Raw genomic sequence first — 23,340 nt, forward strand, 5'->3', positions numbered from 1 at the left:
AACAAAAGCCAAAATAAACTTGAATGTGGGAGGTGAACAAGGAAGGGTTGGGGATTTAATATAGTGCAACAGGGCAGCCAGTTTTATGGGCAAGGTGTACAGTCTTCTGCCTTTGTCACTGCTGCAACAAGTACAGTTGTCGAAACCTTGAAATCAACCTCTTTTTAAACCTCAGGATTTCTCTTTTTGATCTTGTATAAATAGTTCTCCAGTGTGTTTCATACTCTTGCTCTTTGAAGACCTTCTTTTGGAGTGTCTTCTACGCCTTTAGCCATTTGAGACTGCAAGTGGGATCCTCTATTAGAGTGTTCCTGCATTGTAAACAGCTCTCTATTTCTTGGAAAAGAGCAGATCAGCGTTTTGGTCTAACCAAGCCGCCATAGTCTGCTTAATTTCTTTCTCCAGATTAAGTAGTGAGAGGCAAATGTGAAATCTACTATCTGCAGTATGTAATGCTACAGGTGAGGAACTGCAGAGCTGTTCTACATTGTATATCTGCAGCCCAGTTTTAAAATGGCTAAGGCGGCACACAAAAAACAGGTGTGCTAAGAATATAGTGTTAAGGACAATTGCACAAGCAAAGCTGAGAGCTATGCTCAGTCTGAAATTCTGACTTGACAACATAGAAGAAAAAGTGGAAGGGAAGTATTCAACTTGAGAGCTTGATTCTAGCTGATGTAAATGTGCAAAATGCTAAAGGAAATTTACCCCATCACTTGTGAAAATGGCGAAAGGCGTAGAAGACACTCCAAAAGAAGTGTCTGGAAGACACACCTGGAAGTGAGGTACCATTTTGTGTTTCAGTAGGGAATGCAGGATTTTACATCAAGTGCTTAAGACTTGTGCTTCAACATATCTAGGAAAATATTGCCCCACAAATAAGAAAAGGGGGCGGAGGGTTTATTTTTGAAGAACCTATGCTGAGGTTACATTTTAGCATCTCATTCAAACTGCAGCAATGTATTTTCAACATTGGACTTTGGCATGCATAGCTAATAGAAAGGTCTGTTTAATTCTTTATAACAGTAGCTAAGGCTGCAATCCTTCCATGAGGGTTAGTCCCACTGAACTAAAGATGTCTTACTTCTGAATAGACATGTGTAAGATTGCTCTGCCAGTTGTAGAACTGGCCGAGATAAAGTTGCTTCTGAAGAGTAAATCCATGTGGTCTCCATAACTCAGGAAATCAGCCTCTGCTGTCCTCCTTGTTTAAGTAATTGGTTTTCCACTAAGCTTGAGGTGCTCCTGCAATTAAAAAATCAATGTAGTCAAAATGCAGCTTAATTGATTTATTCTTTCAACCTTTTTTATACAGAGATAACATCGCCCTCTTCCCACTTGGGGGAATGTAGCTGTGTTTGTTGTTGTTTGCATGAATAGTATTTAATCAAGATTTCAAGAAATTGCTGGTTGATTTGCTTTCTGAAACTTCTATCATGGGTTGGTGGGTGGAAGAGGAGAAATAAGGGTAATCTGCTCTTATCTCATATTTTTATTCAAATGTCTTGCAACTTCTTTCTTCAAACAAAATGGCAAATTCTAGCATATGACTGAAAGGCTCCAGTTTTTAATCAGATCAATATTCTTTCAGTGGATTTTCCCTGTGCATTTAGTTTCTGTGGAGCATGAGTTAATGAGTGCATGACCCTAGCCTGTGTTCCCAAGGCATTCCTTATTATGTGTGGTAGTTTTAATCATGTACACGCAACATGTTCATCAATATAGGCTCCCTAGGCTATTCTGACAACATCTGCAAAGAGTGCACACGCCTGGCCTTGGGCACACCCAGCGTGAGCACTATGCTCATACAAAAAGATTAGTATATCTCTTGAATAGTTTTAGGCTTGCCCTAACTATAGGCAGTGAAGCAGTATCCTAAATTATTAAACCTCCCAGATAGTGAATAGCCATTTAAATGTGAATTTTAAATACTATTCCTATTACAGCAGCATAAATTAACAATTAGAACCATAATCAGTTATATCTATAATTTATGGTATAGTCAATTTTGTTTGAGATTCTGAAATGTAAGCAATTCATGTCTGTCTGTCTGTCTGTCTTTCTCTTTCTCTATTTATATCCTGCCCTTCCCCAGAATTGGTTCCAGGATGGCTTGTCCATCACAGTAAAACAATAAAAGTGCTTGATGCAGAACGACAAATACAAACTTCAAAGACCACTATAAATTAGGATTTTTCCTTAGGATGTTACAAAACTTAAATGGATTACTAGAAATTGGCAGAATTGATATTCAGAATAGCATGATCCTGAAGAAGCAACCTGGTAGAAATTGATGTGTATGAATTGTATTACAGTAGTACCTCGAGTTACAAACTTAATTCATTCCGGAAGTCCGTTCTTAACCCAAAACCGTTCATAACCCGAGGCACACTTTTGCTAATGGGGCCTCCCACTGCCACCAGCGTGCGATTTCAGTTCTCATCCTGGGGCAAAGTTCTCAACTCAAGGTACTACTTCTGGGTTAGTGGAGTTTGTAACTCGAGGTACCACTGTACTTACGGTGGTCCTTTCGAGGTGGGTGAAGCAAGTCTCACTACATTCAGTGGCCTTACTCCCAGGTAAGTGTGCAGAAGGTGCCAGTCCTGTACGGTTACCTGGAAGGAAGTTCCATTCAATTCTGAGGCTTACTTCTGGGGGGCGGGTAGGGAATTGCACTGTCAAGATACTTTTAGTGAGCCTTCCAACTCTATATCACTCTCATTATTAGAGCTACCCTAATTAGAGAATTTTTTTGCTGTTTTCATAGTTAGCATTTGTCTTTACAAGAGTAAGTTTTTACTTAATAGTTCTCTCCTGTTGGCAAGGGATGCTTCAGTATACTTAGCACGCTGAAGAACGTGGGATACTTCAGTAATGCATCATCAAGTGCAGTTGGTGGTGTCACATTTGGAGTCTTTAACTCCAAACAACCCCCTTTCTCCCTTCATTCTCTCTGTGTAACATTCACACAGAGTTAATGAATCATGTGTAACTATGGAGATCAAATGTAGGCATTATGTTCATTGGCTCGGCTGAGACTCCAGTGATTGCCATGAGTTGACTGCAGTGCCCTATCTTGTTGTTTCTGATACATTGAATAAAAAATGTACTATGTTTCCTCAAAACTGTTATGGTTTGCTGTATTTTAAGAGCCTCCAGTTGCTTAGTTTCCTACATGTGCAGCATTCCAGTTTTTTGCCATACTATGTCTCCATTGTCAAATTAGCAACAGTCTTCCAATTTTGACCTAAACTTGTCTGGCAGCCACTACAAAAAGGGTTACTAATTCTTTAAACAACATGGCCTTTAAATGCTGTATCACGTTTAAAAAAACGCAGTACCACACAGGAAGCAGGTGCATCCTGGCCCAGTGCAACATTTCAGGTAGTGACTTTGTTCCTTTGCAACTGTGTGTTGTCTTTCTCTTGCAGTATCTCCTAGAAATGAAAAGCTTGATATTGCCTCCTGAACATATTTTGAAGAGAGGCGACAGTGAAGCAATAGCTTATGCTTTCTTTCACCTTCAGCACTGGAAAAGGGTCGAGGGGGCACTAAATCTCTTACATTGTACGTGGGAAGGCAGTAAGTAACTCACTTTCTTAGAAGCATCTGGCAGGTGAATGCCAAATGATGCAATAGCTCATTTGCTTTTGATATGCAAAGCCCTTGCAGGCTACAGAATATTGATTGAGTCATGCTAGTACCTGATCTAGCCACCTTCTTGCAGAAATGGGGGCTTCAGTGCATTGAGTCTCTCTTATGTACATAAGGTTATCCTGCTTGCCAAAATACATAGGGAAGCATGTGCACAGGAGTTCTGTGGCAGAAGAGGAATGTAGTATCATATCACGTCTTTATTTTTATTTACATACTATGAATAGATTATCTTTTCAAAATGAGAGCAAGAGCATCAAATGATACTGAGAACAATCCTAGTTGTTTTTTGCATGTTTTTATTCTGAAAAGTGTGGCCTAGAGAAACAAGTTTGAGAACCACTGTTATAGACACTTACTTGGGAGTAAGTCCCATCGAACTCAATAGGCCTTCCTTCTGAGTAGAGATGTATAAATTGCACTTAATATTGATGATACAGCACCTCTGTATTCCTTCAAAGCAGTGCTTGGCTGCTTTCATTTACATCTCAATTCCTCCTAAAGTTGCAGGGATATTGAGGTTCTGAAATAGGCATACTGTTTTTGTATTATATTTATTTGAATAGGAATGTAATAGTAGATGCATGGAGAATTCAATAATTTGGCTAAGTGGCTGGAAACTATTTACATCAGGATTCATTGAGAGAAGGGATTACCGTATTTTTCGCTCTATAACACGCACCCAACCATAACACGCACGTAGTTTTTAGAGGAGGAAAATCCGTAGGCATTCCCTCCATAACACGCACAGACATTTCCCCTTACTTTTTAGGAGGAAAAAAGTGAGTGTTATGGTGCAAAAAATATGGTATATGTATTGCAAATTTAAATAACAAGGAGCTTAACTTGATGTTTACATGATTGTGTTTTATTATTGCGGGAGCCTACATCAGAGGTTCCCAAACTGTGGTCTGTAAAGCACAAAGTGGTCTGCAAACTTCATTCAGGTGGCCCACGGCATGTCTGCGGTAAATATTCGTATTGAGTTTAAATTGTATTTTTATTGCTTCTTCTATTGCTCTTGTTGTATAACAATAAGATGAATACTATGGAAGACAAACTAATACAATACAATAAAATATAAGAAATACAAAAAAAAATCATATAGGCCCTAGAACAGTGCATTACAATTACTACAACAGGTATAAAAATCATGAAGCAGTCCACCAAGACCACCAGCAATTTTTGAGTGTGTGGGAAGTTTGGGAACTATTGCCCTATGTGACTATTTTAGCAACTGAAAAGTTTATTGATCTTGTATCTAAAGTGCATTACAATGTATGGCTATGTCACCTTCAAACTGTGACTGTTCCTCCCTTTCCTTTATAGCTTTCAGAATGATCCCTTACCCTTTGGAAAAAGGGCACCTTTTCTACCCTTACCCCATCTGTACAGAAACAGCAGACAGAGAACTTCTTCCATGTAAGAGTAAAACTTTTTTCCCCCTGTTTAATTTCTAAGTAACTAAAAAACAGGCTGTTTCTCCAAGTGCCCTTCCCATAAAAAAACTATTCAGGCTGGGAAATGCTTTACCCCACTGTTGTTATTCATAAGGAAATTTATACATAATTGAAAAATAAACAATGCTCCTAGCCATTATAATACGTAATCTTGTATGAGAGTTTTGACATGAAGATGGATGTTTGGTTTAAGCTAGAGAAAGAAGAAAAGGAGGAACTAGAGGAGTATGTTAGAGCAACAGAGGTCAAGCTCAACAAACATGCTCTTTTGGTGAACATTTTAGGTGACAAAGTTTTTTAAAAGGGAACCTCCCTAGGAATACTTAAGTGAACTGAGAGCCAGAATGTTTCAAATAATGTATTTTGCTTACCCTACCTTTGTGTTTGTTCTTTCCTAATATTTTCCATGCAGCATTTCATGAAGTCTCAGTTTACCCCAAGAAAGAGCTTCCTTTCTTTATTCTCTTCACTGCCGGATTATGTTCCTTCACAGCTATGCTGGCACTTTTGACACATCAGTTCCCAGAGCTCATGGGAGTCTTCGCTAAAGCAGTGAGTAATATTTCCTCATGACCCTTTTCTGGGTGGATCAAGTGTATGTGTTTGACTGGGTGGATCAAGTGTATGTGTTTGACTGTCACCAATGAAATTTGGTGACAATTGTGTTTCTGGCTGTACATTCAGTCTGAAGGGCTATGATTCTGAGGGTGCTGTAACTATATATTTTAAACGTTGTGCAGGAAAACAGACTTTAATATGGTCTATTTTTGCAATAAATTATGTTTTACAACACGAGCTATTAGGGCATCATAAAAGTGCAAACCACACACTCTTAGTTTGTCCCTAAGCAAAGTGCATTAGCTGTCTAGTAAACTCTTTCCCCCTCTGCTGCAGTTGGCCCTTGTTGTTGAGACCCCAGTAAAATGTCGCCAATTAAGACTCTACCCAACAGCATGATGGATCAGGACAAAGTTGTGGTAGATCCTTATAGTATGGTTACCACAACATTCATTCTAGGTTACATGTTGGCAACTTTATGAAAAATGGAGTGGAAGCTTCATTCCTTTTATCACGGAGCTGAGAACAAGCAAACACCATACAAACCAGCAGTGGTTCAAATTGCTGACTAAATGGAATATGTTCCTGTTTTATTTAACTACCCGTTTGAACTATACTTTTCAGGGAAAGCTACGCTATAAAGTATATGTGAGAGTTATTTTTATTACAATGTACTTAAAGGAAGATTTGCATTACATATTGCATGCCAAAATACAGCCACATTTATGGCAGTCGTGTCTATTTCATGTGACATGTGTGGTAGCAGCAAACTATTACTTTTCTTTACATGATGCAAGCAGCCAGTCTTCCCTTAAACTGATATTGTAAGTTGTAGCTATTAGTATGACGACTTATGGCTGCTGCTCTTATGGGTCTCATTTGCCTTCTCAAACAAAATTAGTTATAAAGGGTAATGAGACATTTTTGACAGCCCTCCTGGTAAATAGTCCTGTCAATAGAATTAAGGGCCAGTTCAAAACATTTTTAGAATTCCATATCTTAAACATGCTAACTCACTGGATTCTGATCATAAAGAGTTACTGGGCAATAAAATCACAAAATTTACTAAAACCGGTATGGTGTTCAGATCGCAATACCGGTTTCAGACTTTTTGAGCTGCTGATACATCACACCTTCCTCCCTGCAATGTATCAGCAGCTCAAAAATTCCACCTGTGCAAAGGCTGCACACCTGCCACCTCTCAACATGGGGAGCCTCCCTTAAACTGCTCTGCTGAGGGGTGGACAGGAGGCTGCGTGCCCCTCAGCCGATCAGTTTAAGGAAGCCACACACAGACCCCATGCCTCTGGCTCAAGGGAGCTGAAGGGGTATGGAAGGACTGATCAGGCAGCGGGTGCGCAGGCTCTTCCTCCCACCAGTCACTATTGGGGCAACTAACCAGGAGGAAGAGGTAGCCTGCTCAAACAGCTGCCTCCACCATCCCCTCTCCCTTCTGGCTTGCAGAGCTGAGGGGCAGGACACTTCCCGCTAGGTCTGGAGGATGTCAGCTTTTCAACACTGTGATGTTGAAACAGAGGGAGGAAAAAGCTGCATTGGTCCCAGCCCCACAATGAGCTGGGCTGAAATCGCTGTCACTCCCACTGAGGAAACTGAGATGGTTTTACCCCCAGCACCTGCTGGGGCCGATGCAGCTTGTTCCTCTCACTGGGCATTGGGGATATGAGCTGCTAGAGGGGTGGGCTTTCTCAAAGGTTCCTGCTTGCTTTTGCCCGAGCAGGCACACTGCATCTTTACGCCTGGAGTGGCCAACCACCCCAGGAGAAAACATGCAGCCCACCCTCTCAGGCGAAAGCACAGCGTCAGGCTTCATTCACTGGGCTACCTTTTTCTCCTGGAAGGAAGAGGTAGCCTGCCTGACCCCACCACCCTCCAAAGGCAGCAGATGAGAGGCGCATATAGGCCTGCCTCAGCCACTTTGGGGGTGGGTTTGTCAGGCAGGCTACCTTCCCCTTAGTGAAGTCGTCTAACAGAACTCACACCCCCAGCTCATGAGGCCGGGACTTCTCCACTAAGGGGTCGGCAGCTGCGCGCCCCATGAGAAGTTTAAACGAGCTTCCTGCCCAGGCAGCTGAGGAAAGAACAAAGTATTGGTCCCAATTGTATGGTCCCATGATGGCAGTATATTGGGAGTGAAACTGCTGCCGCTCCCAAATCTCTCTACCACCAATGCTCAGTTGCAGCTTGTTTCTTCGTCAGCACGCTGGGTGCTGGTTGTAGAGGGACTCGGGAGCAGCGGCAGTTTCACATGCAATATATAAAGGTTACCAGATGTCCCCGGGATGGATTTACAAATCAGCCCCCATACAAAATCCATTGAAGTTGAAAAGCGTCCCCGGATTCATTGAAGAAAATCAGGTAACCTTACAATATACCCCCGAGCGAAGCCGCTATTGTGCTCTGGCCCATGCATTGATACATCGCCCAAGCCTACTTTCCACCCATTAGCTGAGTGGTTTAGGGGTCTCTCTGGCTTGTACAAGCCAGGGCAGGAGGCTTGATGCTGAGGCATGCAGAAAGCTGATCAAGCACTCTTGCTTGCACAAGCAAGTATGGGGTTGGGTGATGTATCTTGGCTGCTTCTTCCTCACTTAAGGTGAGAAGGAAGCAGTGGCTGAGGTACATTTCAGACATCGTGCTACAGCAACAGATAAATACCATGACTTACTGATATATCACAATGTTAAAAACCAGATACCAACTACTGTGACTTTCCCAGTACCAAGACAGAGGCAAGAATGACTGAAATATAAAAACATACCCACACGTAATTAAAATGTACAATGAAGCATGCCCGGTAAAGTAGCTTTCCAAGAAGTAGAGATCGGGATGAGAACAGTAAAGGGGCAGAAAGAGAGGGAAGTGAATTCCATCAGTGTGAGACAACATACAGTGGTGCCTCGCAAGACGAAATTAATTCGTTCCGCAAGTTTTTTCTTCTTGCGAGTTTTTCATCTTGCGATGCACGGTTTCCCATAGGAATGCATTGAAAATCAATTAATGCGTTCCTATGGAAACCGCCTTCAGACCAGGTCCGGGGACAGTCTGTCCCCCGACCTCTTCTGAAGGCTGGGGGGGGGGGGGGGACAAGGGCTTTTCTTCCCACCCCCAGCATTTTAAAAAACCCCGGGACAGCGGAGGACTTCTCCGCTGTCCGGGGCAATCTTAAAATGCTGGCGGGCGGCATTTTAAAATCGCCCGGGACAGCGGAGGACTTCTCCGCTGTCCGGGGCGATGTAAAAGCCCCTGGGAAGGCAGGCAGGGGGGACAAAGACTTTTGCCCCCCGCCCGCCTTCAGAAGAGGTCCTGGACCTCTTCTGAAGGCGGGCGGGGGGCAAAAGTCTTTGCCTCCCCGCCGCCCCTTGCTTCAAAAGAGGTCTGGGGACAGCGGGGAAGACGCGCTGCGCTTCCCGCTGTCCCCGGACCTGGGGCTGCGGGGAGAAGATCGCTTCTCCCTGCCGCCCCTTGCTTCAAAAGAGGTCCGGGGACAGCGGGGAAGAAGCGCTGCGCTTCCCGCTGTCCCCAGACCTCTTTTGAAGCATGGGGCGGTGGGGAGAAGCGATCTCCCCGCAGCCCCTTGCTTCAAAAGAGGTCGGGGGCAGCGGGAAGCGCTTCCCACTGTCCCCGGACCTGGGGCTGCGGGGAGAAGACTGCTTCTTCCCCGCTGTCCCCGGACCTCTTTTGAAGCAAGGGGCTGCGGGGAGATCGCTTCTCCCCACCGCCCCCTGCTTCAAAAGAGGTCCAGGGACAGTGGGGAAGAAGCGCTGCGCTTCCCACTGTACCCGACCTCTTTTGAAGCAAGGGGCGGCGGGGAGAAGCGATCTCCCCGCAGCCCCTTGCTTCAAAAGAGGTCCGGGGGCAGCGGGAAGCGCTTCCCGCTGTCCTCGGACCTGGGGCTGCGGGGAGAAGATCACTTCTCCCCGCCGCCCCTTGCTTCAAAAGAGGTCCGGGGACAGCGGGGCAAGCTTCGTTTTGCGAAGCAAGCCCATAGGGAAATTCGTCTTGCGAGGCAACTCGAAAACGAAAAAACCTTTCGTTTTGCGAGTTTTTCGTCTCGCGAGGCGTTCGTCTTGCGGGGTACCACTGTAGCATGACAGATGCTATGAGAATAGGAAAAAACCAGAATCTTGGGAAAACAATGAGAAAGCAAACAAAAACCCAGGTTAGAACAAGGACAGACATAAAGTTGATGTGTATACCGACTATTTGCAAAAGCAAGATGTGTATTAAGAAAACTACTTTATCTTCTCCTCAACAAATGATCACTCTTTTTTGCTTTGCAGTTTCTTAGCACTCTCTTTGCCCCCTTGAACTTTGTGATGGAAAAAGTGGAAAGCATTCTGCCCTCTAGTCTCTGGCATCAGCTGACAAGGATCTGAAGGAAAATAGTCCGAAATGACTGCCATGACATTTTCTGTGCCAACTTACTGTTGCTGACCAGAAAGCATGATTTTTTAAAAAAGGGAAGCAGTTTTCAGCTCTTCATGGGTTGTCTGTTATTATTTTTGTTGTTGTACAAAATACATTGATGTTTGGTTCTATTCTATTTTGCTTTCAGAAAACAAAAGGGGAAAAAAACTTTGGGGGGGAAATAAATTTTGTGTATTGCAGCAATATAGTCTTAATACTGTTTTGTTCACATTTCCTACCACTAAGCTCCTCAATGTGCTTCCATTTTAATCCTGAGTGGAACCCCCCCTTTTAATATTTTAAAGCACTATTAGGCTCCATCGATGAGGAAGTGCTAATTAACCATATTGATTCAGTGCATTAGACCCCTGTGCTGCTAGTAATTACGGGTATTTGTAAGCAGGGCAAAGGATCAATATTTGTACACCTGCATTACAGCTAATGGCAGCAATACTCTCTTCTATTGCAATGTCCAGGAAATATTAGTAAAAACTGTAACGAGGTAGTCAAGCTGGGGGGCAGGGAGGGGGTCAAATAGTCTCATTCCACTTTTGGATATAGCAGGTGTAGTAGCATTGAGAGGAAAATGGCATGGGTGGAGAGGGTCCAACTCCTCTCCCACGTACCTACAATACTAATCCGTCTCAGCCCTTAGTGACAACTATTTCTGAAAGGGAAACAAGCCTGGGATAGACAATCAATCACTTGGCAATTGCCATCTCAACTCCACATTCAAAAGTGTTTTTGGAAATATGAATGAGTTAGGCCTTTGTAAAAAAATTCTCACATCAGAACTCTTTACTTATTGCCCTATCTGCTTTTCTGAGCTGCTCCCATACTGCTGGGATATTTAAATAACCTAAACTTGTGGCAGGGGCTGACCAGGTAAGTCCCAACTATGCCATTCCATTAAGGAGGGTAATTCTGCCCCTGTTGGCATAACTGGATCATGTAAATGCTACCTCAGGAGGAGAGGAGACACAGAAAAGTGGGTCCTACCTGGTTAGGGGTATCCTTTTATTTAATCAATTTGTTTCTTAAGACATTTTTATATTGCTCTGTCATTCAAAAAAATCTAACCAGTTTACAGCAATAAAACAAAACTGTACAATAAAAAAACACATGAAGTTAAAACTGGACACCAGTTAACCATTTACCAAACATAATTCTAAAATATTTTGGGTGTTTCATGTGCATACTCACATACAAAATATTAATATGTGCATCAAGGGTCAATGTTTAGTCTGCATTTTTAAGGTAGCAATTCTGTACTCACTTATTTGGGAGCAAGTACCATTCAGCTCCATGGAGTTAACTTGTGAGTAGGCATGCATAAGGCTACACCGTACCTATGGGGATAGATTCAGACTGTTAGTTGCACTTCAGTCCTATTGATTTCTGGATCCAACCCACCATTTTCAAAGATAATTTGGACTTTAAAGTCTTGTTCCACATCTCTGCTAGCCGATGTTAAATTTGTTCTATTTAAATGTATATCACATCCCATAACTTGAAAGGGCTTTCAGGGTGGATGACAAAATAAAGTGCCGGCAAAATATTACAAATTTGCAACACGTTAAAAAGGAAAAAAGAAACACCAAGTGCAGGACAAAGGTGCAGTTATTTAAATATCCACTGGCTGTGACCTCAAAATGGCTGCTGAAATAAGGTCACAACTATCTGAAAGATTATGAGCAGAGGAACTCTTTTCAGGCATCGCTGAGAAGGCCCTGCTACGTGTCCTCACTAATCTTTATCTAAGGATATATCCATGCTGGTAAAGGAGAACATGAGGTCTGTCAAAGCACTGCAAGGATCCAAAATCTACAGGTGATGGACTTGATTTTCCTGGCAGGTTTGTTTCCTTTAATGAGCACAGCTTCCATCCCTAGAAGCCCCCAATGTTGCGATTTTTGTTTATCATCAGGAAGTGGCTGAGGGTTGATCCACAGACCAGATAAACCACAAAGAAATCCAAAATGCCTTAATGTAATTAACATGAAAGGCATTGCTCTACACACTACTTGAAGCACATAATGCACTTTCTTGACAAGAAAAGGGTTCATTAAAATGCACTTACGGTAATTAGCCTCAGTACGAGATACCCAAGGAGTTTGCGGATAGCTGCCCGACTTGCTTTAACGGATTTCATACTACTATGAAGAGCTGGTTGTCTCAGGTCTGCCAAAGTGAAATGCATTCTGCCTACCACTTTTGGGGAAGGGGTACGTTTTACCATCTCAGCATTTCTCAGCATATAATAGGACTTGTAAGATTGCTGTCAGTGCAGCATGACAACAGACCAGGTAGGTGGCCTAGGCAGGTGACTGAACAGAGCCGGGCAGCCCAGGCAAGCAGCAGAGAACAGCCAGGACAGGCTTGGAAACTTCCCAGCAAGCACTCTGCACCACTGTAGCTCTGCACCTCAACCTGCCACAATTTCAGCCTCAACATTTTAAATGGCGTATTTTTTCCCTCTTTCCTTCCTACATCAGTGGGGGGTGGGTAGGTGATGAGGATGAAGGGGAGACTGGCGAACTGTAAGTGGAGGGGTGGTATTGGTGAATTGTGAGGGGAAGCGGGATTTGGGCAAAGCTGTAAGGGAAACAAGGATTGGCCAAAGTGTGAATGAAGATGATATGGAATAAAACAAGCACCTTGGAGAAAAAAAGCACAAACGAGATGCCTATAATTAAAGGCAGCTCCAGCGAAAAATTAATCATTACGTATGTGATATCCACATTCACTGTGAAATATTTCTTTCAGCAAGAGGACGAAGTTGGATAAAAGGTAAAGGTACCCCTGACCATTAAGTCCAGTCACAGATGACTCTGGGGTTGTGGCACTCATCTCGCTTTACTGGTCGAGGGAGCCGGTGTACAGCTTCCGGGTCATGTGGCCAGCATGACTAAGTCACTTCTGGCAAACCAGAGCAACACACGGAAATGCAGTTTACCTTCCCGCTGGAGCGGTACCTATTTATCTACTTGTACTTCGAACTGCTAGGTTGGCAGGAGCAGAGACCGAACAACGGGAGCTCACCCTGTTGTGGGGATTCAAACCGCCAACCTTCTGATTGGCAAGCCCTAGGCTCTGTAGTTTAGGGTTATTTGAAAGAGAGAGCCGAAAGGTTGACACTGTCCAACCACTCCATTTGTTTATTTGAAGGCAACAAACACCAAAGGTTGTCTCAAAGTGACAAACGTACATGATGAGGCACAGGCCTCTTTTTGTATACCAGTCCCTTGGCACAGCTGCAGCACATTCTTTTCTTTAATTGAGGCAGATTTAGTAAATTTTAAATGCCATTTTATTTTATGGCACTTTCTTTTCAAATAGAAAAGCAAGGTTTATAAAGATACATAAGCTAAACCTAAACCAAATCTGTCATACTGTTTTACTTACACATAAAAAATATGTTGGCATACTTGAATTTAGTGAAACAAGGCAGCTCCATAGCTATGTAAAAAAAGCACATCACACCAGGCATGAGACTGGGTAACAGATACATTGGGAAGTTTTTCATACCTGAGGCTTAAACCACCTTTTCTCCCAAATGGCCTCTAATACAAATGTAAAACATACCTTGTTTATTTTGTACATTTGCACATGGCAGAAACATGAGAGGATCAAAAAAGGGAAGGTTTTAGCTGCCCATATGAAGGCAGCTGTTTCCCAAGTCTGTTGCTTGAATAAGTTTGGATTCCTTCTTATGTGCATTGAATGTCAGGAACTTCATAAAGTGGAGATGAAAGAAGGGGTTTCTGACACTAAAAGCACTTTATGGGGATCAAACCAAAAACCAATCCCTAAAGCTTTTTGGGAGCGCTTCAGTCCACATCTGTCCTAGAGCAGAGAGATGGAGATGAAAGTCCATCAGATGAGGCAAGGCAGTATTGGGCTCCACTTTCACATTTCATGCTTGCCTCTGGCCAGTTACTGCACAGCATTTCTCAAATTCCTGACCGTCAGTTGGCTGGGCACAGGGCCGGCAAAGCTGCATTCTCAATCAAATGGCTGCACAATAGGAGCTCCCCGTGGGGGAACTCTGTTGTGTAGTTGAACCAGCAAACTTTAACTCACCACCACCCCTGGTTTCTGCAGGGACAGCTGAGCAATCCAATTCCCAGTGGGAAACTCAAGTTATGCAGCCAAACCAGCTGTGTCCCTACCTGCCTCACACCTGGCATTGTATAAGGTGTGGTTTTCTTGGGGGGCTGGCAGATGGTGACGAGGGACAAATTGTGACCTGTGCAGGGTCAAATTTTGCCATGGGCTGGAGGTTCCCCATCATCCAGGCTAACATCGCTGGATGTTTCAAGTAAAGTCCAACTGAGATGTTGCCCTATGCACATTTGCCACAAGGGCTCAATACTATATCTTTTTGGAGATGATCCTACTAGCTCCTTCATCACCCTGTAAAACTGTTTTAGGACAAAAGGCATGATACTGTGTTCTTACCTGCTTTCTGTTGCATTCCGTACGAGACCGCATTCCAGTTGTCACTGGGTCCACTTTAGCCAGTAGGAGCTCTTCCATGAACCACAGGGCTGAGGTCCACTGCTCCAGAGAGGGTATTCAGGAGCAACTGTGCAGGTAGCCTTCTTTATCTCACTGTTCCCCAGCAGTACCAGGGCTCCAAGACAAGCAGCAGCCACATCAGTCAGAAGATCCCACATAACATTAATTAATTCATCAGATTCCCTAAGTCCCAAGGGCTCAATGAGTCCTACGTTGCTGCAGGTGGCATTGTCATCAGCATTTCAAACCTTGCTCATGGCCTGCCCATGACAGAAAACAGGATATTTTCCACTAAAATCTTCTACTGAACCATCAACCAGTTGAAAAACGCAGATCTAAGGTATGACCTGATATGCGTGTTGGGCTCTGTGACTTCTGAGCCAGCCCCATGACTATCATGACAACCAGGAAATCCCAAGCAGGTCCAATCAAGGCAGCTTCTGCTTGGGAAATGACATCCCAAAGAAGGAATGTTCTGAGGTTTTCCATACCATGATGCAAACTGCCTTCTCTGTGACGGCACCAAGGTGGATGGGCTACCAGCAGAATCTCCACTGTCTCTCTGATCTAGCACCCAGTACAAACCTTCAGGTCCAAATAAGTATTTCAATAGAGGAAAAATGCTACTTAGGAATCAGGATGTAGGGCGTGTATGTAATATCATATCAAAGAGTTGGAAGGGAACCTGAGGATTACCGAGTCCAACCCCCAGGAATTTAGGAATATGCAGTACTTTTTAATTAAAACCATTCTTTTACAAAAATAAATTGAATCCAAATAGGCACATATAAGAACCAAGATTTTTTTGACATAAAAATAAATTTACAAACGACAGAAGCCAATTGGTTCTTGGTCAGCAAGACAGTGGAACAGAAAGAAGACAGCCAATCAAGTGGGGGGCGGGGGGGGGAGAGAATTATGTCCTTTCTGGAGAGAAAGCACCTTCCAGGTTTGGACTCTGCCTTGTAGAGAAGAGCCGGGTAGCTTTTCTGTTCCTGAGCTACTGCCTGGGAGCAGCTTATACGTCTATAGGCTATTTTTTAAAAAGATAGTGATAGACCCTAATACCCTTTGGTCCTCCACTCTGCATGCCTCCTGCTAAAGGAATGGACATGAGACAGAGCAGCAAGGCTGCCTCTTTTGAGCCCCTCACATGAAGCACCTTACTTTTGGCAGTCATTGAGGTGTTTCAGAGAAGGAAGAGACCATTTCCACCTTCCTGCCTACCATGTCTCTCCAGTTCCCTTTGGCCAACACTCAGGGAGAGTTCAGCACGCCACAGACATAGCCTTCTTCTCATGGCGGTCCATTTGCTAGTAAAACTGAATTACTGTGATGCGAAATGATGCACGTCTAAAAAGTGTGTCACCAACATGAAAAGTTTGGGAAGCTCTGCTGTACTCAGAAATTAATAACCCATAGTAATGGCAAAATTACAGCCTTGCCATTATGTAACAATTCAAAGTACAACTAAAAACAAATTAACAAAACTTCACAAACCATTTCACATGTTGCTACTTGATAACAAAACAATAAAACAAAATCACCTCCGAAAATTACAGCAAATTAAATAATTAATAACAGAGTCTATTATAATGTCCCTCAGCAAGAGAAAACACAGAAATTGTGCATGGGAGTTCCAGCAACTCCACCCAACAAAACTGCAACCTCCTTTGGAGGGATCTCCTATAATGCCAGCCAGCACCCATGATATGGGGACCAGTTGGGAAACTCCCCCCTTTGAGAACTCCTCACTGAACTGGCTGCCTGGTGGCCAAAGCAACAACAGTCTCTCTCACCATTCACAAAATAGGCGGAGAAATATCAGTTGCTTGCAGCCAGCAGGTTATCTATCCCTGTTAAGGGAAGCCCTTGCTGCACATCTCTGGCTGTCCTGTGAAGGAGAACATGCTATAAACTGGCAATAAAGAAGAGCATAGTTTCCTGATTGGTATCTGAAAAGGAGACAGAAATGGAGCCAAGGAGAAGAGATTCTATAATTAAAAAAAACAACAACAATGAAGCAAATATATGGAAATTACAATGCTTTTACTATTATAAAACTGACACTCCTGAAACCATGAAAGTTAATACAAATAACAGATTTAGCTGTACTTCAAGATGTTGGAAAATATATTTAAAAGTTGTTTTATGTATGACTCCCAGCTCAGCTCTTCCTTAAAGTTAACTTCATGATAAAGATGGCACAACCAGACCCAACCAACGTTACTGCTACTATTTTAACAAAAGGCTTCTTCCACCAGCGTTTTTCCACGCAAGGTTGTATTCGGCAAGGATCATCTTTCTGTCCGTCATGCAGCTGATAAAATACATGGAGTTGGGTGAAAAGAGAATGTTAGATGTCTACACCACAGTACACCATACTTTAAATTTAGAAATTTATACTTCTAAGAATGTGGTTTAAACAATAGCAATGCATATATATGCAGAGGCTGCTCTCAAATCTAAACAATAACTTACTGCAACAAACCCAAGATGCAGTGAGCCTTGGGTTTGGGTGTTCCCCTCCCTTGAGCAGCCAGAAGATTACTCTTGACTTTTACTCTTGGGTCTCGCTTGCCCCAGTTTGCTATGTTGTTTGGACCCAGAATTGTGGTTACAACCAATTCATTTTTATTTGAATATTGTATTCCTACATTACTGTACTCCAGAGCTTTCCAAACTGTGTCACGACACATTAGTATGTCAGTTGCAGTGTGTAGGTGTGTCGCATGAACACTCCCCACGCTGCTCTCAGGGCTGGAAGGGTTAGTTTAACCTCCAATTTGCTAGTAAAACTGTGCTGTGAAATGATGCACGTCTAAAAAGTGTGTCACCAACATGAAAAGTTTGGAAAGCTCTGCTGTACTCAGAAATTTACAACCCATAGTAATGGCAAAATTACAGCCTTGCCATTATGTAACAATTCAAAGTACAACTAAAAACAAATTAACAAAACTTCACAAACCATTTTCACATGTTGCTACATGATAACAAAACAATAAAACAAAACAATAAAACAAAATCACTGCGCAAAATAATTACAAACAACCAAGAGAGAATAAGCAAACATACAATACACAAAATGCCAGAGTCCAGGCCAAAAGAACCATGCAGTAACCAAACTATTTCTTCCCTTCTTGTGGGATTTGTCCACTCGTGCCATCTAAACTACTATCATGCTAATGCAGTTCCATCTGCTCTTTAGATAGTTTTAAGTTTGCTCTGCAGATACTGGAGCCATAGGAACAACTTTCTCAGTCTCAATTCTCAAATGAAAAACCAAAACAACCTGGCAGGATGGAGGGGTAAAAAGATGCACTTAGCTTCCAACTTCCACATGCTTCCACTTCTACCCACCTACACACCAACTTGCTTCAAGAATCATGTTTTGGCTTGTTGGAAATTTGAGTTTAAACACTAATAGGCAATTTGTCACAACCAATAGCAGGACAAACCTTAATGAACTAAAACCGAAAGAGAAAGCTTTCAAAAGTCCCCCCCTCCAAACAGCATTAAAATTTTGCTGATTAAACCCTCATGTAATTAACAATTTGTGCTTTAAGGGACCTATAAAATATAAACCAAATTATCAATTCAAGGCGCACAACGGGAACTATACGATAATGGCCTTTTGCTATGAGCAGCCCTCCAGCAATTCAGAGCACAGGTTTGTGAAACTTCCAGATTTCAAAATAAGCTGATTATATTTACCGTATTTTTTGCTCTATAGGACTCACTTTTCCCTTCCTAAAAAGTAAGGGGAAATGTGTGTGCGTCTTATGGAGTGAATGCAGGCTGCACAGCTATCCCAGAAGCCAGAACAGCAAGAGGGATTGCTGCTTTCACTGCACAGCTATCCCTCTTGCTGTTCTGGCTTCTGAGATTCAGATTTTTTTTTCCTTGTTTTCCTCCTCCAAAAACTAGGTGCGTCTTATGGTCTGGTGCATCTTATAGAGCGAAAAATACGGTAATAATGACCCTCATTTCTATTCCTTTCCACTATTCCCCCACCCTCCAATATAGATGATTGGGACTGACAAACATTTGATCTACAATTCAAATATACTATTCAATGGCAATCTTATGGTTTATCACACTGCGTGAATCAACATGTACTAGAAAAGTTGCCCATATTTTGGTAATGGTTTTGAATGCATTATGTGTCTTACAACATGCATACCTTTTCCATGAGGCTTTTCAGTTTGGTAGCTTCTCCAGTCAGATCCTCAGCACTGGAAACAAGCTTCCCACAAACATTAGCAAGCTTCTGAGGTGGACTCCATTCAAGAACCAACTAACAAGAAATATAACATTACTTATCTGAAATGTAGTTTATACGCAACTAGAGCAGCATTTTTCTGATCAGCTACACAAAGCATTTTTTTGTTAGTTGGTTTTCGGGGGGGGGGGCGTTAACTGGTATCATTGCGAACATATCTTAATACCATCTGTCTGTTATAATGGCAAAACAGTAAATCAACAATTATTTGAACAAATATGGAATGGAAAATTGGTTGTGCCCTACAAGAGTTCTCTGATGTGTACAGAGGTATTCCAGCAATGACTTAGTATGGATTAATATATTTGCACTGGCTCAGGAAGACAAGGAATCAAGTGGCCCTCAAAAGAAGTCTAATGCTGCAAACTGCAATGGGTAAATCAATGCTGGCCCTATGAATGTGTTAAAAATAGTGCCAGGTTAGGCCCAATACCAGTGTCGTGTTTTGTTTATATCAGCCACTGAGAACATAGACTAATCTTGGATACTTCCATATGTCAAACCAGAAAGAACCATCTTGGTGAGTAGCCAATGCTCCATTCTATGTTTGTCATAGGAGATATTAAACATTTGGTTGATTCCTAGCTGCATTCTAAGGGGGAAGCAGCTGATTTAGGAAGTTGGGAGAACATGCTGGAGCACTCTCCTCCCAAAGTCTGCCATGGTGCAGTCTACAGTATTTTTGTATTGCTCACTAAATGTACTAGCTGTGAACCACTGTGGTGGGCTGACATACCTCTGACAGAGGTGATTACGGAAAGAGCTGAGGATGTCCCTGTTGCTCTGAAGAAGTGAGCTATGATATGTAGCAGTGTTGGCAGGTGTTATGTATGGGCAACTCTTTTATCTTGGGGATTTGGGGTGAAAATATGTAAGGTTGCAGTGTCTGAAACAAACAATACGTTTAATACGCCCTCTATTTAAGTCCAGCCTGCTCAGAGGGATGGGAAGACTTGGAACAGGAGCTTAACTCCTGTAACCTATGAAATAGGGCCTTTATCTAGGACAGGCATCCCCAACCTTCGCCCCTCCAGATGTTTTGGACTACAATTCCCACCATCCCAGACCACTGCTCCTGTTAGCTAGGGATCATGGGAGTTGTAGGCCAAAACATCTAGAGGGCCGCAGGTTGGGGATGCCTGATCTAGGAGATAAAAGAAGGGTTCAATTGCATAGCTGGGAAAGGTGAATTCCAATACCCTTCTGGCTGATTTGATGGCCACCAGGAACCCTATCTTTAGGGATATGAGTCTCAGTGTTATAGTCCTCAGCTGTTCAAATGACTATGCCGATTCCAGTAAGGGAAAGTTGTTATATGGGTTGGTTTAGCATGCTGGCTCCTCTAAGGAATAATTTAAAGTGAGAATGGAAGTCAAGCAGTAGGTGAAGCTCTTTAACTAGGATGAGCCAAGTACAGTAAGTGTGCTGCTCCCACGAGCGCTGCAACTCTTGGAGTTAAGTATTAGAACTTCATATTATGGGCTAGATGAAGGGCATTGACCCACTGCGGGATACCTCCAACACCAAACGTAAAAAGAGAAAGTTGCTTCTCTAACTGTGTTTCATTGCTTTAAACAGAAGAGGGCTTGTTTAAAGAGGACTATAATTATGTCAGGTTTAAATCTAAAGTGGACCTTTAATATATTATAGACCCATTTTGGTCACATATACTGTAAGCATATGTTTGCTATTTTATATAAAAAAAATATTAACAGTACCACATGCTCACCTTGTGAGCATCTGTAGGGAACTGATTAACCGCACTCTGCACAGCAGCTGTAAGGTGCATACACTGTTTGTTTAGTTTCACAAGGAAAGAAAGAAACTCGTCACCACTGTAAAAATGAAGTGAGACAATAGTTACATACTCAGTTATACAGAAACAGTTAATACTCTATTTCAGGGGTGGGGAACACTTTTTAGCTCAAGGGCCACACTCCCTCATAGGTGCCTCTAGGGGGCCACATGCTGGCAGTGGGTATAGCCAGAGGCAAAAAGGGGGCATAACTCTTACCCTTTGTAAAGTAGGTTATATTCTAGCCACACAAGCCAGGGGTTTCTATACACACACAAAACCCTCTACATCCTAAACCCACACATCTCTCACAATTCAAGGATGCATTCTAGCCAGCCAAAAAGCACCTGAGGTGTTTGTAATGATAGAAAAGGTGTGATCACAGCAAGGCTGGTTAGAGACATGGCCTGAGCAAAGGGAAGGTAACCAGATGGGCACAGCCTTTTCCCAAAGAGAGAATCCCGAGGGCTGGATAGAGTTACTGGGCTTGAGGCTCCTCATCCCTGCTCTAACACGTAGTAATTTTAAAAACAGAAGTAAGGTGAAACAGGTATGCAAACAGTAGATTTGCTCTTAAAATGAGGAATAACTATATGACCAAACTCATCATTCTATGGCTGCCGCTGGGGAACTTTACAACTGTACAAATCTGGGGGGCTGTAATATTACATTTCCCACACCCACAGCAGGGATTTTGATGTGTTTCCACCCTCCTATATTTCGCTCACCTTGTGTCTGTCCCAGCAGGAGTTTAGATTCACTACTCATTTGTGTTTGTAGGTATTTGTCCCAGCAGTATGTTTTGTAATGGCCATGGTGCCACAGAAAAATAAAACCAATCAACTACAGGCACACACACACCCATGTGTGCAACTGCACATATGCGCAGTGCTCTCGTCCTGACCTAGCCACTGTGATCCATGCGACGGTCACCTCCAGACTGGATTATTGTAACTCGCTCTACGTGGGGCTGCCCTTGAGACTGACCCAGAAACTCCAGCGGGTGCAGAATGCCGCGGCGAGACTCCTTATGGGGTCTTCGCTGCGAGAGCACATTCATCCGGTATTATACCAGCTGCACTGGCTCCCGGTGGAGTACAGGATCAGGTTTAAGGTGCTGGTTTTAACCTTTAAAGCCCTATACGGCCTAGGACCCTCGTACCTACGGGACCGCCTCTCCTGGTATGCCCCACAGAGAAACCTACGGTCCGCAAATAATAACATCCTCAAGATCCCAGGCCTCAGAGAGGTTAGGCTGGCCTCAACTAGAGCCAGGGCCTTCTCGGCTGCGGCTCCAAACTGGTGGAATGCTCTGTCACAAGAGACTAGGGCCCTGCGGGACCTGACATCTTTCCGCAGGGCCTGCAAGACAGAGTTGTTCCGCCAGGCTTTTGGTCAGGGCGCAGCCTGACTCCCTCCTCTGGCAACCTGCACAGAATCTTGTTTAATCGGTTGCCATCAATTTGATTTTAACTAATTTTTATAATGAAATATTTTTAGAATGTGTTATTATTTGATTGTTTATTTGATTGTTGTTAGCCGCCCTGAGCCCGGCTTTGGCTGGGGAGGGCGGGATATAAATAAAAATTATTATTATTATTATTATTAAATAATGTAATCCACACCAAGAAATGGAGGGAGAGAGCTAAAGAGTCTTCATGGCTCGCAAGGAGACCCTCTCCAGAGTCTGAAGAGGACTTCAGTGAGGGCAGGGAAGAGACTGAAGGTGCAGTGAGGCTTTGTTCAGGGTGCGCAGCCTCCCCAAATAACAGCTGGTGTGTGCAGTATCACAGCAGCAGCAACTGCTTTCCTGCATGTCCTCCAGCCTCCTGCCTGCCCGAGCTTCAATTCTAGTTATGGATATTTTTTGTATGGTATTTACTATCTGAATTGGACAGAATACTACATAGAAGGCATTTAAAGGGTGTTTAGAGAGTGCTCCCCACTTACGCAATTTTCACTTATGTGAGCAGGGTTCTGGAACACAACACACGCTTGTCGCCTGTACTACTACGAAAGAGTGTGTGTGTTTGTATTTCCATCAATCTGTTTTACCTGAGTTCCAAATTCACGACTCTGGACAACTCTTCCAACTTTACTTTTTCTATCTGCACTTCTTTAACAGCATCTAAGATTTTCTGCTGATCTCTGGTATTTGTAATTCCAAGCTAAAACAAAAAAAAATATATCAAAATATCTAAACAGAGAAATTTAGAATAAAACAGGATTTTAAAAACTCAAAAAGCTTGGTATTAAGTCCATGAAGGCTATATCATGGAAGAACAAGTTTCAGCATCTTAGGGCTGAGCATCCTCTAACTGTATTACAATCTCACCAAGCTAGGTTCAATAAATATTATACATATAGGGCAAATCCATATCTTCCAACGTATTTATTTGTAATTTCAAGGTGTAAGTTAAAACTTCAACTAATTTCCAAAGAAAAAACTGAACTACTACACAAAACAAGAAGCATCTGCTTGGTCTTTTGATGAAGTGATTTGATTTGGGGGGGGGGGATCTTTTTGTAAAAGGCACTGGAATCCAAACCCTCTTTGTGCCTGGTTGGTGGATTTGGCTGGCCGGAGACAGGACCAATACACCTGCAGCCCTGCTGTGCACAGAGGCCATAGTGAGTAGGTG

At 42.9% G+C, this 23,340-nt stretch overlaps 2 protein-coding genes and 1 long non-coding RNA gene across 11 annotated transcripts in view; 1 reads left to right on the forward strand and 2 right to left on the reverse strand.

Moving 5' to 3' along the window:
• Positions 1-10,304, forward strand: part of ST7 (suppression of tumorigenicity 7) — a 97,128-nt gene extending 86,824 nt beyond the window's left edge. For 3 of the 4 annotated variants that reach the window (XM_083463584.1, XM_083463586.1, XM_083463587.1), the window contains exons 12-15: positions 3,432-3,582; positions 4,984-5,076; positions 5,527-5,666; positions 9,974-10,304. In XM_083463584.1, the coding sequence (XP_083319710.1) occupies positions 3,432-3,582; positions 4,984-5,076; positions 5,527-5,666; positions 9,974-10,069 (480 nt within the window). In that variant the 3' untranslated portion in view covers positions 10,070-10,304. The remainder of the gene's footprint in view (positions 1-3,431; positions 3,583-4,983; positions 5,077-5,526; positions 5,667-9,973) is intronic. The other variant, XM_083463585.1, reaches the window with a different exon arrangement.
• LOC310687938 lies at positions 884-12,995 on the reverse strand. The gene is made up of 3 exons (XR_014516658.1): positions 11,377-12,995; positions 3,705-3,817; positions 884-1,245 (listed from the first exon to the last, which is right to left on the reverse strand). It is a non-coding gene; the product is annotated as an uncharacterized lncRNA (long non-coding RNA).
• A 3,656-nt stretch (positions 12,996-16,651) lies between these two features.
• The window catches only part of ASZ1 (ankyrin repeat, SAM and basic leucine zipper domain containing 1), a 52,125-nt gene continuing 45,436 nt past the window's right edge, over positions 16,652-23,340 (reverse strand). For 5 of the 6 annotated variants that reach the window (XM_083463638.1, XM_083463640.1, XM_083463635.1 and 2 more), the window contains 4 exons: positions 22,754-22,866; positions 20,633-20,738; positions 18,805-18,918; positions 16,652-16,941 (listed from right to left, as the gene is read on the reverse strand). In XM_083463638.1, the coding sequence (XP_083319764.1) occupies positions 16,789-16,941; positions 18,805-18,918; positions 20,633-20,738; positions 22,754-22,866 (486 nt within the window). In that variant the 3' untranslated portion in view covers positions 16,652-16,788. Of the gene's footprint in view, positions 16,942-18,804; positions 18,919-20,621; positions 20,739-22,753; positions 22,867-23,340 lie in introns of all 6 variants that reach the window. The other variant, XM_083463637.1, reaches the window with a different exon arrangement.

The sequence above is a fragment of the Podarcis liolepis genome (genome assembly GCF_965112155.1).
Source record: "Podarcis liolepis genome assembly, chromosome: 10".
Classification (NCBI taxonomy): Eukaryota; Metazoa; Chordata; class Lepidosauria; order Squamata; family Lacertidae; genus Podarcis; species Podarcis liolepis.